The sequence below is a fragment of the Heterocephalus glaber genome, unplaced genomic scaffold (assembly GCF_053883595.1).
Source record: "Heterocephalus glaber isolate CG9 unplaced genomic scaffold, H.glaber_assembly_v1.0 deba00001737, whole genome shotgun sequence".
NCBI classification, from domain to species: domain Eukaryota; kingdom Metazoa; phylum Chordata; class Mammalia; order Rodentia; family Bathyergidae; genus Heterocephalus; species Heterocephalus glaber.
Genome location: NW_028258445.1, coordinates 6050125 through 6066564, shown reverse-complemented (window position 1 = coordinate 6066564; position 16440 = coordinate 6050125). Strand labels below are relative to the sequence as shown.

At 38.8% G+C, this 16440-nt stretch overlaps 1 protein-coding gene across 7 annotated transcripts in view; it reads left to right on the top strand.

Moving 5' to 3' along the window:
* The window catches only part of Fstl5 (follistatin like 5), a 742188-nt gene that overhangs the window by 477901 nt on the left and 247847 nt on the right, over positions 1 to 16440 (top strand). For all 7 annotated transcript variants that reach the window (XM_087200319.1, XM_087200322.1, XM_087200323.1 and 4 more), the window contains one exon: positions 15619 to 15785. In XM_087200319.1, the coding sequence (XP_087056445.1) occupies positions 15619 to 15785 (167 nt within the window). The remainder of the gene's footprint in view (positions 1 to 15618; positions 15786 to 16440) is intronic.

Below are 16440 nucleotides of genomic sequence, written 5' to 3'. Positions count from 1 at the left end.
TCTTTATCCAGTCTCCAGTTGATGGGCACTTGGGCTGTTTCCAAGTTTTAGCTATTACAAACTGTGCCGCTATAAACATGGTTGCACATATATCACTGTGGTAGGATTCTTTTAATTCTTTTGGGAAGATACCCAGCAGGGGAATAGCTGGGTCAAATGGGACCTCTAATCCTAGTTTTTTGAAGTATCTCCATTCCACAGTGGTTGCACCAGTCTGCACTCCCACCAACAATGAAGAAGGGCACCTTTCTCCCCACAACCCCATCAGCATTTGTTATTGGTTGATTTCTTGATAGGCGCCATTCTTTCTGGGGTGAGGTGGAATCTCAGTGTTGTTTTCATCTGCATCTTGCAAATGACCAGTGATGTTGAACGTTTTTTGATATGTTTATTTGCTGCTTTTCCTTCTTTGTCTGACAAATGTCTGTTCATTTCAGATGCCCATATTTGAACTGGGTCTTTATATTTGGGGCGTCTGATTTTTTTGAGTTCCTTATATATTCTAGATAGTAGTCCTTTGTCTGAGGCACAGCTGCTAAAATATTTTTCCCAGATTGTAGGTTGTCTCTTAGCTCTGTTGCAATGCAGAAGCTTTTTAATAAGATGAGATCCCTGTTGTTGGTTTTTTGTGCTAGTTCCCATGCTAATGAGATTTTGTTCATAAAGCTTTTTCCTATGCCAATGTCTTCAAAAGTTTTACCTAACTTATCTTCTAGCAAGGTTAGTGTTTCTTTTGTAATATTTAGGTCTTTAATCCACTTTGATTTTAGTTTAGTGCATGGTGAAAGATAGGGATCTAGTTTTAATCTTTGGCAGATTGAAATCCAGTTTTTCCAACATCATTTGTTAAAGAGGCTATCTTTCCTCTAGTGAGGATGGTTGGCTCCTTTGTCAAGGATGAGGTAGCTGAGTATGTCTGTAGTTGTTTCTGCATCTTCTAATTCAGTCCACTGATCCTTGGGTCTATTTTTTTGCCAGTACCATACTGGTTTTTTTCACAGTGGCTTTGTAGTATAGTTTCAAGTTGGGGATTGTGATACCCCCTGCCATATCTCTGTTGCCTAGAATTGCTTTTGCTATTCTGGATCTCTTCTGATCCAAATGAATTTTTGGATTGTTTTCTCTAATTCTGTGAAATATACTGTTGGGATTTCAGTCAAGATTGCATTGAATCTGTATAGCAGTTTTGGAAGTATGGCCATTTTCACTATATTGGTTCTTCTTACCCAGGAACAGAACATTTTCTGATATCCTCTTTGATCTCTTTTTTCACAGGGCTGTAGTTTTTAATGCAGACATCTTTTTCTTCCTTCATTGGATTGATTCCTAGATATTTCATTTTTTTGGATGCTATTGTGAAAGGAATTGTTTCCCTAATTTCTCTCTTACTAAATCTGTTATTGGTATACAAGAAGGCTATTGATCTTTTTTTTTTTTTTTTTTTTTTTTTGGTACTGGGGATCGAACTCGGGTCCTTGCGCTTGCGCAGCAGGCGGCAAAACCACTGAGCTGAATCCCCGGCCCTAAGGCTATTGATTTTTGAGTGTTGACCTTGTATCCAGATGCTCTACTGAATCTGTCAATTAGGTCTAGAAGTCTTTTGGCAGAGTTTTTTCAGTCTTCTATGCAGAGTATCATATGGTCAGCAAATAATAATGCTTTAACTTCTTTTCCTATCTTTATTCTTTTTATTTCTTTCTCATGTCTAATTGCCATGGCTAATGTTTCCAGAACTGTATTGAACAGGAGTGGTGATAGTGGACATCTTCATCTTGTTCCTGATTTTTGCGTGAAAGTTTTCAGTTTTTGGACATTTAGTATGATGTTGCCTTTGATTTTTCCTAGGTAGCCTTTATCATGTTGAGATAAGGACCATCTATTCTAATTTTCTGCAGGGTTTTTATCATGAATGGGTGTTGGATTTTGTCAAATGCCTTTTCTGCATCTATTGAGATGATCATATGGTTTTTGTCCTTGACTCTGTTAATATAGTGTATTAAATTTATTGATTTACAAATGTTGAAACATCCTTTCATCTCTGGGATAAATCCAACTTGGTCAGTGTGTATGATCTTCTTCATGACCCTCTGTATGCTTTTTGCCAGTATCTTATTGAGGATTTTTATATGTATGTTCATTAGGAAGATTGGCCTGTAGTTCTCTTTTTGGTTTGGTTGGGTCTTTCTCCGCTTTTAAATCTAAGTTGACACTTGCTTCCAGGAATGAATTTGGAAGTATTGCTTCTCTTTCAATTTCATTGAAGAGTTTAAAGAGTAGTGGCAATAGTTCTTCTCTAAATGTCTTGTTGAATTCAGGAGTGAAGCCATCACAACATGGGTTTTTCTTTGTTGGTAAATTTTTAATTATATTTTCAATTTCATTGATTGTAATTCGGGTGTTTGGAATTTTTATCTTCTTTGTTCAACTTTGGTAATTCATGTGTATCTAGGAATCTGTCTATTTCTTCTGTGTTTTCCATTTTATTAGAGTACAGTTTCTCAAAGTAGGTATTGATGATCCTCTGGATTTCTGCTGGATCTGTTGTGATTTCACCTTTTTTCATTCCTAATTGCATGGATTTGGGCCTTTTCTTTCCTTATTGGATAAGCTTGGCTAAGAGTTTGTCAATTTTATTTATTCTTTCAAAAAGCCAATTCTTTGATTCATTGATTTTCTGTATTGTTCTCTTAGCCTCCATTGTATTGATTTCTGCTCTGATCTTTATAATTTCCTCACTTGTATGAGCTTTGGGTTTGTCCTGCTCTTCTTTTTCTAGGAGCTTGCAGTTTGATATTAGGTTGTTTTTTTGAGCTCGCTCTGTTTTCCTGGTATGGCCATTCATTGCTATGAATTTCCCTCGTAGAACTGCTTTTATTGTGTCCCCTAGATTCCTGTATGTTGTATTGGCATTAACATTTAATTGTAGAAAATGTCTAATTTCTTCTTGAATTTCCTCCATGACCCATTGGTTGTTCAGGAGAGTGTTAGTCAGTTTCCATGTGTTTGTGGAGTTCTTGGGGTTTCTTATGCTATTGATCTCCAGGTTAATTGCACTATGGTCTGATAATATACTTGACATAATTTCAATCCCTTTGTGTTTACTTAGACATGATCTATGAGCTAGTATGTGGTGTATTTTGTAGAATGACCCATGAGCAGCAGAAAAAAATGTATATTCTGATTTTGTGGAGTCGAACACTCCATTTGTTCAAAGTCCAAGTCCATTTATTCAAAGGCTTGGTTCAGTTCTAGTGTTTTGTTGTTGAGTTTTTGTCTACATTATCTGTTTATTTGTTACAGTGTGGTATGGAGGTCTCCCACTTCAATTGTATTAGTGTTTATTTGGTTTTTCATGTCCATTAATATTTGTTTTGTATAGTTGAGGGGGATTAGTATTTGGTGCATGTATATTATGATTGTCATCTCTTCCTCTTTGATTGTTCCCTTTACAAGGATGTAGTGACCCTTGTTAACATTGATGGTTATAACTGATATGTATTGAGTTATCCTTGTCATGTTATTTTCCTGTTGTTGGCTCTTTTATTTTTTATCCCCCCCCCCTTTTTAATTTCTTCCCTTGCCTGATGGTTTTGCTCTGTTGGGCCTCATGGAGTTGTGACCTTCATTTTCTTTTTCTAGGATATTATTTAGAATTGTTTGGAGTGCTGGTTTGGTATTCATGAAATTTCTCAGGTGTTCTTTGTCATGGAAGTATCTTATTTACCCATCAATTTGGAAAGATAGTTTTGTAGGATACATCAGTCTAGGTTGGAGGTTGTTTTCTTTTAGGGCTTGAAATACCTCACTCCAGGCTCTCCTTGACTTGAGGGTTTGTGTTGAAAAGTCTGCTGTGATTCTGATGGGCTTTCCTTTGTATGTGATTTGTTTCTTTTCTCTAACTGCTTGTAGTACTTTGTTCTTCTGTTGGGTTTCAGGGATCTTGATTATTATATGTCTAGGTGTAGGGTTTTTTTGATCATGGCTAGTTTGGGTCCCATATGCCTCACTTATCTGTATGTCAAATTCTTTTGCTCTGTTTGGAAAGTTTTCTGTCATTAATTCTATGAACAGTTTTTTATGTCATTTGTACTTTCTCCTGCTTTTTTGTGGACCCCTATGAGTCTTATATTATTCTTCTTTGTGTCATCTAGGAACTGTTGGATCAACTTCTCATGGTCCCTTACTATTTTTAAGAGATCTCTCTTTTCATGGTCACTGACCACCATCCTGTTTTGTATATCTGATATTCTGTCTTCACATAGCTCCAGTCTGATGAGAATACTTTCAATAGAGTTTTTAAGCTCCTTTATATCTGTTTGAATTTGTTTCATGGATTCCATGTCTTTCCTATGTTGGCATTCATGGTTTCCATTTCTTTCCTATGCTGGGCATTCATGGCTTTCATCATGGTCCTGAGCTCATCTATTTTTTTCATCTGTTTCTATTCTAGAGCCTCTAATCATGACTTTCATTCTGCTCACCATCTCTGTAGTTATCTTGGAAATTATTTCTGTTTTGAATTTTTCTAGAGCCTCATTCATCTGTTTTGTTATTTCCTGTGTTATCAGTTCAGGGTGTCCAGCTGGTTGATTATCAGACTTTTCCATCTTGTTTCCCCTAGAATTTGCCTTTGGTGATCTGGAAGGCTGGGTTTGCACCTTGCTTAGCTGTCTTCTCATTTCTATTTTTGTTGTCGGTGCTATTTTTGGTTTAATTCCTAGGCTCATACTTCAATATTGCTTATTATGAGTATCTCTGTTGCTTGTATTTAGAACCCTTTCAGAATGATTGCTTCTCAGAGGTGTCTTCCAGATATAGCTGGTCTTTAGGTTTTGAGTCTCTAATGGTCCTGAGGTAATCTCATTTTGAGTATACCAGGAAGGACAACTGATTAGATCACCCACAAGAGCTTAGCCCAAGTGATGCAATCAGCAACAACAATAGCATCAAGCACAGCTTAGAAAATGACAATTTGTGGTACTTATTAATTTATCACCTTTAACCATGTGAATTAAATCAAAATTGGGAACCAGCCCAAAATACATTTATAGTGAATAAACTCTTCAATATAGCAACTTTACCCTTCAGGATGGGGATTTAGAAGCAGTTAGGAAGGGAGGGATAGATAGGTAGGATAGGGAAAGGTTAGAAGTGAGCCCAGGGGACACAGGAGGATCAGGCAAACTCTAGCAAACTTTTGAAGACAAGGGGGAAAGAAGGAATGAAAGAACAAAAACAAGAACATAACAAATCAAGAGCAATAGGGAAGCTAGAAATTGTATTCACTTTCCTATAAAACTAATGACTGACTATCGAGTGAAGGAAAAAGAGAGAAGAAAAGAAATAGAAAGGAAAAAAATCTGAATTCAGACAAGAAAAGGAACAAAAAGGAAGAGAGAAAGAACAATGTGGGAGAGAGAGAGAAAATAAATGTGAAAAAAAGTAAAAAAAAAATTAAAATAAGAGAAAAATAACTTTGAAAATAAAAATAAAAAATAAAAATGAAGGGCCTTCTTCAGGGTATGTCTCTGCTGTCACAATAGATAACGTAGGCAGCAGTGTGCAGATATAAGTCAATGAGTCTCATCTACCCAGCAGCAGACCCCTGAGATTCTGGCTGCAAGGCCCAAATTGAGCACCTTGACCTCCTGCAGGGTTGAACTCTGCAAGGTTCTACTCCAGGTTCCAGCTGCCCTTCCCCTGAAGGTAGTGCAGGTTCCAATGAGAGGTGATGATCCCTCCAACTTACCAAGTATGGTGGTCTGCTGTGCCTTTATTGGAGAGATTCTCTTCACTTTTCCAGTGGGCTTCAGTCTTCATCAAGGAGCCTCAGTGAGGCCCTCTCTCTGTTGTTTACTTCTGCTCTATCTTCTGGAGCTCAGGATAATGGGCTTTATGACCCGCTGTGCCTCTGTAGTGTGGAACCAGGTAGCGGCACAGGCAGGAGGCCAGAGGCGGATGGGCGGGGATTGGCAGAGGCCTGGGGTGGTGCTGCAGGTGCTTGCATGGCTCAGCTCCTCAGAGGCCGGGGCAATACTATTTTATTTTTATTAAAAATGAGAAATTAAGTAATCATTGATCAGTTGTTCTTTTTTAAAAATTATTTTATTGAAGCAATTAGAAATGTACCTTTTTTGAGTTATATCTTTTTAGTGAATAAGAACTATTATAAGTATCTTGGTTTGGTTTTGGTTTTGCCTTTAAATCTGTATGTGTGATACTAATCTTGCAACAGACTTTTCAACTGACTCCAAGCAGGATGCAGAGTCGATCTCAGACACTGACAGAATCAGAACTCTGTAGGACAGAGGGAGGCTGCCTTCCCTCGGAGCCCTGGAAATACAACGTCCCAGGGTCACAGAGCCCCCCGGGCAGTGGATTTGGATGCACCTCTCTGTGAAGTGGACATGCCTGCATCTTAACTGAAAAAATTTCTCAGGCAGAGTTCTGGTCCCTCACTGCGCCTCTTTTTTCTTATAAACTGTTCAGTTGCAGTTTAACTGGCAAGAGCCTGGCAAGATTTATATTCGAAAGGGTACAGAAAGTATTAAAAATAAATCCTCTAAGAGAGCAGAGGCTAGAAGTAGAAATAAACTTGTCTACATTTTGTGCAAACCGAGGGAAACAGACTAGTTCTGATCTGGGTTACTCTGACTTTCTAGAAAGTGGTGGCAGAGTTGAGAAGGATTACTGGAAGCTTTTTCTCCATCAAAGCCTATCTGTTCAGCATTTTAGTGGCTAAAGACACATTTGAATTAAAATGTTCTCTATTAGAATGTAAATACTCCTTGGAGAATCAAATGTGTTCAGATTAGCCCTGTGGATGGTTTACATGAGATAATCATAAGCTCTTCTTCTGGCTGAGAATGTGCCCTAGGAATTTGTATTTTGATTTGATGTTCAGAAGAGAGAAGAAATGATAATTGTTCTATATGATATAACTGAAAAAGATAGGCCTGGTAGGATGCTACTACTTGGGACCAGAAACTGCACTCAGACTGGGCAAAGGACTTACTTTTTTATGTTGCACTCTACTTTTAGAGTAGCACCTGCCGTATGTGTTGTAGGGACTCACTCTGTGATGTTATTTCCAGAGGGCTCAAGCAGGTTTAAAAAACACAAACATAGTTTTGGAACACATATGCATATAAACTAGAGCAACTTTTGTGCATCATCTATGTAATTATCTAGTGTTCAGTGTTCTAAACCTAAAGAATAAGCAGAATGTAATAGATCATATTTAAATAACAATATAGAAAGAATGTAAAGTGTCAAAATAGTTTTCACTGAATGGGCAACTTTCTATAAAGGGCAAGAATGAAAATAATATCTTAGGTGTGTTGCACTGCGGAAGGCCTTGGTGGTAACTATGTTTGTGTAGCTGAAAGCACCCGTAGGCAGCAATATAGAAAATGCAGTAATGAATGAATGTGGTTGTGTTCCAATAAAATTTCCTTTACAAAAACAGGTGGGAGGTCAGCTTTGGGTCATAGGCCTGTGGTGCCCAGCCCAAGACTCTGGGAATATTTGCCAATATGAAGAAGGCTCTGATAAACGAATTTTTCTACCTGGGTTAATGCTCTAGTTGCATACAATGTGTTATAAATAGTGCTAGAAAAAAAGAGCTAAGAATTTGTCAATAAACTGGAAAGTGACAAGAAAGAGAAAGGCTCTTTAGACAGAAATGTCTTTAGAGTAGAAAAGGGCAATTCATTAGCTGATTGCACTTTGACTGCCTTGGGAATAGCCAGTTCCCTTTTTTGTAATTTTTTGCTCATCAATCTTGTGAGCTTCTGACTTTTGCCTTAGAAGGGGGATTCCCAGGCTCACAGCTGGCACTGTGTCCAAACCTGATGCTTCCCCATTGTTAATGAATACGCTGGTATCTAGCATAAACAGAGGTGCCTCGTGCTTCTGATTAGCTCAGTAGGCCCTCAACGGCCTAATTAATTACGGGTGACTTGCTGGACTTATTTCTGGATTCCCATACCTGAGGCCAGGTCCTCAGACGCCGTGAAGACCTGCAGAGGCACAGTCAGCTCCCAGGATGCATCTCTCACAGCCTTTGCTGTCACAGGCCGGCTGTCCCCATGGCGCGGGCAGTGTTGGTCCTGTCCGCTACAGCACAGCACGGCAAGGCCGGTCGCGCACACTTTCCGGGACTGTCTTAAGTAGGTGAACATGGTGATACAGGACCACGTGTCTCAATCTGATACACTCAAACTCCACCTCACCACATGCAAGGAATTAGCAATTTAACTCTCTCTACAATCCCCTCAAAAGTGAAAATTTAAAATTTACCTGCTCTTGAACTCTGATGCTGACATGCTGGATTACCTCAGGAACACTGCAGGAATGAGCGCGGATCACCCCATTTCCTCACTCTGTGGTAGCTTCCTAACACTGTGCTGAGCGCATTGCTGAGACTCAGGAAGCGGGTACTGAGGTGGTCCTCAGCTGCTTTATCCAGACTGACAAACAAGAGTTCTTCTCCACAAGCTCATGCCAGTCTTTTTCCATAATATGAATAAGTAATTCCTTTTCCCAATCTGCTACACTGAATTTAATTTGTAAGTGGCCATACTAAAATTTTAAAGGTACATTAAATATCTTTAACAAGGTCACTTTAATATCAATTTTTGACCAATCACACATGGTATTTCTACCAACAAATTATATGGAAAAAGGATTCATTTCCATATTTCAAGGATATTTTTTATGATTTCCTTTAAAGTAGAAGACTGATTGTCATACTAGTTAATGTCTTTTTATGTACATATATTTAAGTACAATTTCAAGGGCACTTAGTTTTTATGTGAGATTAGAGCCAAAGCAAAGTAGGAGTAGCCCTAGGACCATGAGCCTGAATTTTCTTCTGTGATTTATTGTTATCTTAGAAAATGAAACAATATGATTTTCCTTTTGCTAAGTTTTTGAATGACATAATATTGTTATATTTCTAAACATGGTAAAATTTTGCCAATCTTAACTTAGAAGTATGTAAATAACTCTTCATTTTTAATTCAATCTTGAATGTATTTATAATTTATTAGGGCCCAAGCCCAGAATAATTATTCTAAGAAGCATTTAAAAATATCATATTTAACCTCTACATGAAACTTAAGTTAGGCAACATCTTTAAAAGTGGGAAAAGCAACACTAAGCGATAACTTGCTGAATAGCTTGCTTAATAACTTGCTGAAAGTCACCCAAACATGTCTGTTAGGCTGGTTTCAGTGTCATACAGTGGACCCTCAAGTTACAACTAGCTTGACATATGAACAACTTGAGTTAATTAGGTTAATGGAAGATTCATCTGCCTCTTGTTATCTATAGCGGGTACCAGGTAAACATCCAGATCTCGCTATATTGATTTAGCTACAGCCAGCCCTCAGGAACCAGTGGAGTTCACAAATCAAGGGTCCACTGTATTTTTAATCCAGTCTTGATCATGTAATTCATGCTGTTATTTTCCATGATATTCTGACTGAAGTTTTGGTGGGATGTATCTTTTACATAATAGATACAGTTTTTAGAACACTTGTAGCAGTATCTCAAAATCAAAAGGAAGGCGTAGGGAGATTTCCCATCTGCCTCCAGTTTTGCTCACTCATCACTCCTTCCCTACCAGGGTCCCCACCAGGCTTTTTGTTTGTTACAACTCTGTCCTACAAAGCCTAGAGCTCACACTGTGGTTCCTCTTGGTACTAGACAGTTGACACGTTTAGAGATGTATCCTCCATCACTGTATCGTGTAGCGTAGTCTCACTGCCTGAGGCCCTCTCTGGTCATCCCTCACTCACCGTAACCCCTGCAACAAGCTGATCATCTGACATCCTCCCCGGCTTTGTCTTTTGGAAGCCACATAGTTGTGATCATACCTATGTTATGTAGCATTTTCAAACTGGCTTCCTTTACTCATTAAAATGCACCTAAGGGTCCTCCATGGTTGTTTTTTTGTACTGTGGATCGAACTCAAGACCTTGCGCTTTTGAGGCAGGCGCAGTGCCACTGAACTAAATCCCCGGCCCCCTCCATGTATTTTTATGTTTTAATAACTTGCTTATCTAATTGTTTGCATTTGCTATCCTTAGTGTCTTGCAGAATATTATCATAAGATCACAGGAAGGATACTGACTCTTCATTTATCACTTCCTCACCCAGTGTAATCACAGATAGAAAACATTTTAAAAGTGAATACTTAGAAAGCAATTTAAAAATGAATACTTAGCATATGCTCAACATTGTAAATATTCAGTAAGTGTTCCCAATTATTTCCTTTTGCCCCTGTCTTACAAGGAGTAACTCCCTTCTATAGACGTTTTTAAATTTGACATTATGTGCCTTGCCTTATCAATACCTTATTATTCCAGCCTCTGTATTACAATAGTAAAATTATTCAGCTGTATGTACCTTTGAAATTTTATAAATAATACAGTTCAAATTAACTTGACCTATTTGAGTGGCCACCCAGTTTTTTCTGCCAGATACAATTTTTATTAGGTCAGATTTACAATGGAAACTATTCTGCTAAAAAGAATTATTTTTCAAGTTATTAATGTCATACTTGTCACTGATTGAATAGGCTAATTCTTCACATATTTTTAGTTTAAAATGAGACTTACTGGGCCGGGGATTTAGCTCAGTGGTTCTGCCGCCTCTCTTGCAAGCGCAAGGACCCGAGTTCGATCCCCAGTACCAAAAAAAGAAAAAGAGACAGTATTATTAATATGTAAAGCTGCTTATAGTATCACAACACAGACCTGTCTACAGGATTTACTATGCTCATTTCAGAGTTGTAAAGAAAATAATAAATGAAATTCCAATTATGCACAAGAATCTTTCCTTTATTACTTTACAAGAAAAGCTTTTATTGAAGTCTTTTATTCATTTTTCTAAAACTTCTCAATGCCACCAATGCTACAGAAAGAATTACCTTTCACTTTAGCTGCTAAATACTTTTATTTATACTTATTAGTGTTCCTTAATACTTTCATAATTTTGGTAGAAAAAACTTCATTTTCTATTTTGTCTTCAAAATATTTCTGGCTCTCCTTTTGAGAGTAGGTTCATGATTCATGTATCTAATCAGTCTCTGATTCCCCTTGGGTCTCTGTTTTCTTCCCATCCGGTACATATGTTAGAAGTACCATAAGAAGTCAAGCAGCACCTGTGTGCTGTGTGCTGTTGCTTCACAACACCCGATCGCTCCTGCTGGCGAAGCACAGGGCTGACATGGGCTTCGAATCATGCATTGATGTGGATGTGGCTTTATTCACTAGTGGAGAAGGAAAATTGATGTACGAATTTACTCTCTTGTTCAAGACTCGTAAGAACTTATGTTTCTCCATATTCTTTCCAACACTTACTGTTACTAGACTTTTAAATTTATGCCAATTTGAAGGGTTTTGGATTTAACTTCTATCACTCTGATCTTGCCGATGTTTGAGCACTTTTGAAAGATTATGTTTAGCAGTATGGATGGGTTAACATCTAAAGCATTTATAAAAGTTTGGCTGTTTTATTTCTGACTTTTTTATTGACCTATCAGAGATCTTCATTTTACATGTGAGATCTGTATAAGTTTTGTGGGTGGCAGATATCCTGCTAGCTGTGTTGTGTTTTTGTTCACTTAATACCATATTTTGATGAATAGATATAAACTATAATATGGTCAAAGTCAAACATGATTTCTTTCATGGTGAGTTCTTTGGCACTCTAAGAAATCTTTTTCTGTTCTAAAGTTGAAGAAAAATACACATTATCAGGCATTATTGAAATATCAAAATTTAGTGTTAAGCTTTGACATTTATATTAAAACATGGTCATCGCTTTCCTTCTTGCATCTTTAAGATTTTACAAGGACAGTTTTCCTTCTGCCTGAGGAACATCCTCGAGAAGTTGCTGTGAGACAGTGTTGCTGGAGGTCCTTTCCGTTCCTCCTTTTCTCTGTCCACCCTGCCTCCCTGCCCCACTGTCTCTCTCTCTCCCTCCTTCCTTCCTTCCTTCTTCTTTTCTTTCTTTTTTGCTTTTTTCCTTCATTCTAAAAAAGTTATGTTTTATTGTATTTAAATATGTGTATAAAATTCTAAGATTAATTTTATTATTTTGTGTCTTTGCTTTGAGGAAATCATACCATTGTCTTTTTTATTATTTTTGTAAAATGTTGGCTATTTCTCCTTACTGTAAAGTCAATTTGTATTTCTAAATTTGCATAATTGTGGTATTTCTTTTTGCATCATTTTCTTCAATTTCACTTCTAAGTGTCTAGATAGGAATTAGTCCAAAGTTCTGTCTGTTTTGCTTGGGACTTAATGAACTTCTTTAGTCTGCTCTTCGCTGGTAACTTTTATATTTATGAAAAGCCTCTTATCCGATATTTTTTCAAACATTATCTCTGTCATGTTTTCTCTGTTCTCTCATTCTGGGATTCCACATAAACCTATCTTCATTGACTTCCTATTTTTTTAAACCTGTCTTTTGGCTCTTGTGTTTTCTATAAATGGTCACTTAATCACTGCTCTAGTATACTAAGCCCCCTTTCTTTTTTATATAATTTGATTTTAAAAATACAAATTCAATAATTAGCTTCAATTATTATAATTTCTACTTCTATAATTTCTGCTTAGTTCCTTTACAAACTTACAATGTGATTTTATTAAAGGATTTGAGTTCTTTGCAAACGTTTCTGTAATGGTTTTTATTTTCATAACATAGTATGTTTTACAGTACATACTGGTAGGGTTGCTGCTGCTCCTCTCATTATCCTGTCTCCACTTTTTTGTGCCACATTACAAGTGATGTTTGGTACGTATGGTTGATACATGCAACAGTGCTTAGATGTCTGTAATGATATCAACTTACTCCAGAAAGGAAAGTTTTCTTTTTCATGAGACATCTGGGTAAAGACGGTCTGCCACCACCACTGACTTACCACGTGTGGAGGCGGAGCTACGTGCTTTTCCTATCTCAGGTCCCTGGTGGAAAATGACAGAAGCACACCTAAGCTCACAGCCATCAGCCAGGGTGTGGACAAACCTCCCAAGCAGTGAGCAAGTGGTTTCAGCTCCCAGCTCCGATTCTCCTCAGCATGCAGGCGGAAAATAACTTATTGCCTCCTTGAAGATTGAGTTTAGGAGTTGTTTGTTAATAACCTTACAGATGATTAAAGATAGGCATGGCCATCTTGTATGAAAATAACTGTCTTTAAGGGAGAGCCACTTAATTTAACTTTTTATCAGTTACAGTTAAAATAATTGGTTTTGCCTGTGTCTTTTTTTTTATTTTTTTGGCACCAGGGATCAAACTCAGGACCTTGCGCTTGTGAGGCAGGCGTGGGGCCACTGAGCTAAATCCCAGGCCCAGCGTCTATATATCTTGTTATATGTCAGGGAATATGCAGGTGAAATATGAAGAAAAAGGCCTAAGTAATTTTCAAAAGATATATACAATTATTCAGTGAAACATATGACCAAGATATTTTAAAAATAATTTTGAAATGTGTTTTTCAAGCTAAAGAAGAATTTTCTGTGCATTTCCTGGGTGGCTTAGCACTTTTATTCTATAACCTCTCAAAAATATATTTGGGAGCACTGCCCCACACAATGTTATGACAATTCTCAGCACTTATTTTAGGATGAGCATTATTGAATCAGTATTATAGTATGTGCCTTTAAAATGAAAAATAATTTCAGTGCCTGGAGACTCAATCCCAGACACAGGAGTGTAGAGGGGTTCCAGGGTGTGCCCGAGTGGCAGTGGGTCTGTAAATGTCAGAGCAGCCAGTGTGCTGTCATGCCTGATTTAGCACCAGAGATCCCATCATCTCCTGCAGGAATCAATGTGGAATTAGAAGCTGTAATTCAGGAATGTAAATGAAAAGTAATAATTCTCAAATATTATAAACATAATAATCCTCGGCTTCATGACACTACTACTTTTATAATCTTCACTCTTTCTGTAAATTTGTAATTTTTTAAAAAGCCAAGCACTTTATCTGCAAATTTGAAACTTCACATTCTTCACATTAGTAATTGGTCAAATTTTTTTAGTTACACATACTGATGTGTGTAACGTATGTGTATGTGTGTGAATATGTGCATGAGTGTGTGTATTCATTCAAACACATATATTAAAGAAAAGCAGACTGAAATTATTATCTATGTTGGTATTACTCAGGGAATATTGAAATAAAGTGCAAATATGAACTATGAGCAACCATTATGAAGGGAACATTAAACTAACCATACATAGACGTTAACAAGGTGCTTGCTACCCATTTCAAGCATGTTACCCATTTTGGGTGAATGTGATAACCCAAAAAACAAGTTTTGGTCGAGCCTCTCCCTAGTTGGATTTTTTGGTGTCAAGAGCATCCCTAACCTTCTTCGACATGAAGCAATCATGACTTACATAACTACTCTTAGATTTGAAAGGGCATGCTGATAACAGAATCAAGTGTCAAGTGTCAATCCAGTCCTGCTTATTTTCATGAATAATGATCTGGCAGCCAGGGCTGAAGGTCACACAGAGCACTTGAGCTCAGACCTGGAGAAGACCCCAGGGAGCTGTGAACTTCATGCTCATGCTGACCTCGTGATGCCAACAGTGACATTTTCTACACTGCAATCTACGATGGCACCAAACACCAAAGAACCTTGATTGAGTAGTTATACTCTGTGATGTTACTTTCACTAGCACCTTTCTCCTTGAGAGGAAGGCCAGATTAAGAATAAGAAAAACAGGACAGAATGGAGGTGGGAGGAGAGGCATCTGTGGATGACCTGCAGCGACTAGGTGCAATCGTGTTTATTCCGATTTAGAAGACACAGTCTTCTCCACTCAACTCCCCGTGAAAAATACCACCAGTACATTTAGGGACAAGAGACAGTTATACCAGCCTCCATATCAGAATTTAAATTAGAAGAGCCACGTGTTGATATAGCTAATGTGGGTAAGTCCGATGGCAGTCCCAGTACAAAGCTGAGTGGTGGTGCACAGGAGCCACTGTCTGTGAGTGTCAGCTGCGAGCCAGGGGCCAGGTTCCTGGGATGCAGATTTGTGAGGCCAGAATCTCTCTTGATAGTTGGTAGAGATAGCTGTTAATTTTCACTGTTGTGCAGCTTGTTGAACAAGGGAAAAGAAAACCATACCCAGATTTCAAATGATATGTTCATGGTTCAGCATAGTTGTTGGCAGAAATGTGCATATTGGTTAGTTAAAACTATACTTCAGTGTAAGGAATGGTGCACGTCTTCCCCAGCCCTGTGGAAGGTGGGTGGCGGAATTTCCCTTCATTGCGGTTGGCCTAGTGTTTCTCTCTCTGTCTCTCTGTCTCTCGCCCAGTTTCCCAAGCATGTCACCTTTCTGGGGTCCGTTTACATTTTGCACATGATGATGCGTCTGGCCAGGCAGCTGCCAGCAGTGAGCCGGCCCACCCGCCGTAGCAATCTGTCAGAGAACAAGCATCATCGGCTTCCTCTGCGGGCCATGCCGGGCTAGATGTCCACTTCATGTTTCATAGTTCCCTGCCTTATGAAATGCTTGCCATCAGCTCAGTTGAAATGCCCTGATCTTTCACTGGGGTCATTGCGAGCCTTTCCTGCCTTGTTTCCGCAGAAGTCACCCGGCTGCACCTGCCCCGCGACCAGCGGCTGCGTGTCTCAGCGGCCACCGTGGGCCAGAGCGCTGTGCTGAGCTGCGCTGTGCAGGGCGACCCACGCCCGCCCATCGTGTGGGAGAGGAACCGCGTGGTGCTCAACGCCCTGGACCTGGAAGACATCAACGTGAGTAGCAGAGGCGCCCGGCCGAGCGTCCCTGCAGGGGCCAGCGGGAGGAGCAGGCACTGCGCCAGGGCCCCGGTGTCTGCTAGGCGTTAATGCAAATGCTCTTCCAGGTAGATGCAAGTTTAGAAATGAGTCCTGCAGCTGCTCGTAGGAGCTGAGTCAGGAATGGCGGGTTCGCTCACCTTCGTGATTTTGTAAGAGCTATACCAGCCTGGGGAGTGCGAGGTGACAGACCTTACTTAGCTAGGGGTATCTGTGAATCAGGGAGGGGAATTCACCCATGCTGATGTGAAAATACACCCTAATGCAGAATGCTTCTACACAGAGTGCCTTTATAAATATACATTTATAAACTTTCATGTATAAAGTTCATTAACATCTCCTTATTTATATAAAATAAGAAAATTCATGCATGAAAAATTTCTAGGGCCATACGCATGAACCAAATCACAAGACGAAGTAGTTCTAAGGCCCTGGAGAGTCAGGGAAGGAATTCAGACCTATAAGACTTATCTTTTTCTACTTTATGTATTTCCAATATGTGCTTGTCCTTCTAATTTAAAATGTTCTCAAAAGTAATCCCGTGGTGTGGTTACTTCAGTGTCTTGGTACCTATGAAACACATCCTAGGAAGGACACAGGCCTGCGTGTCGCC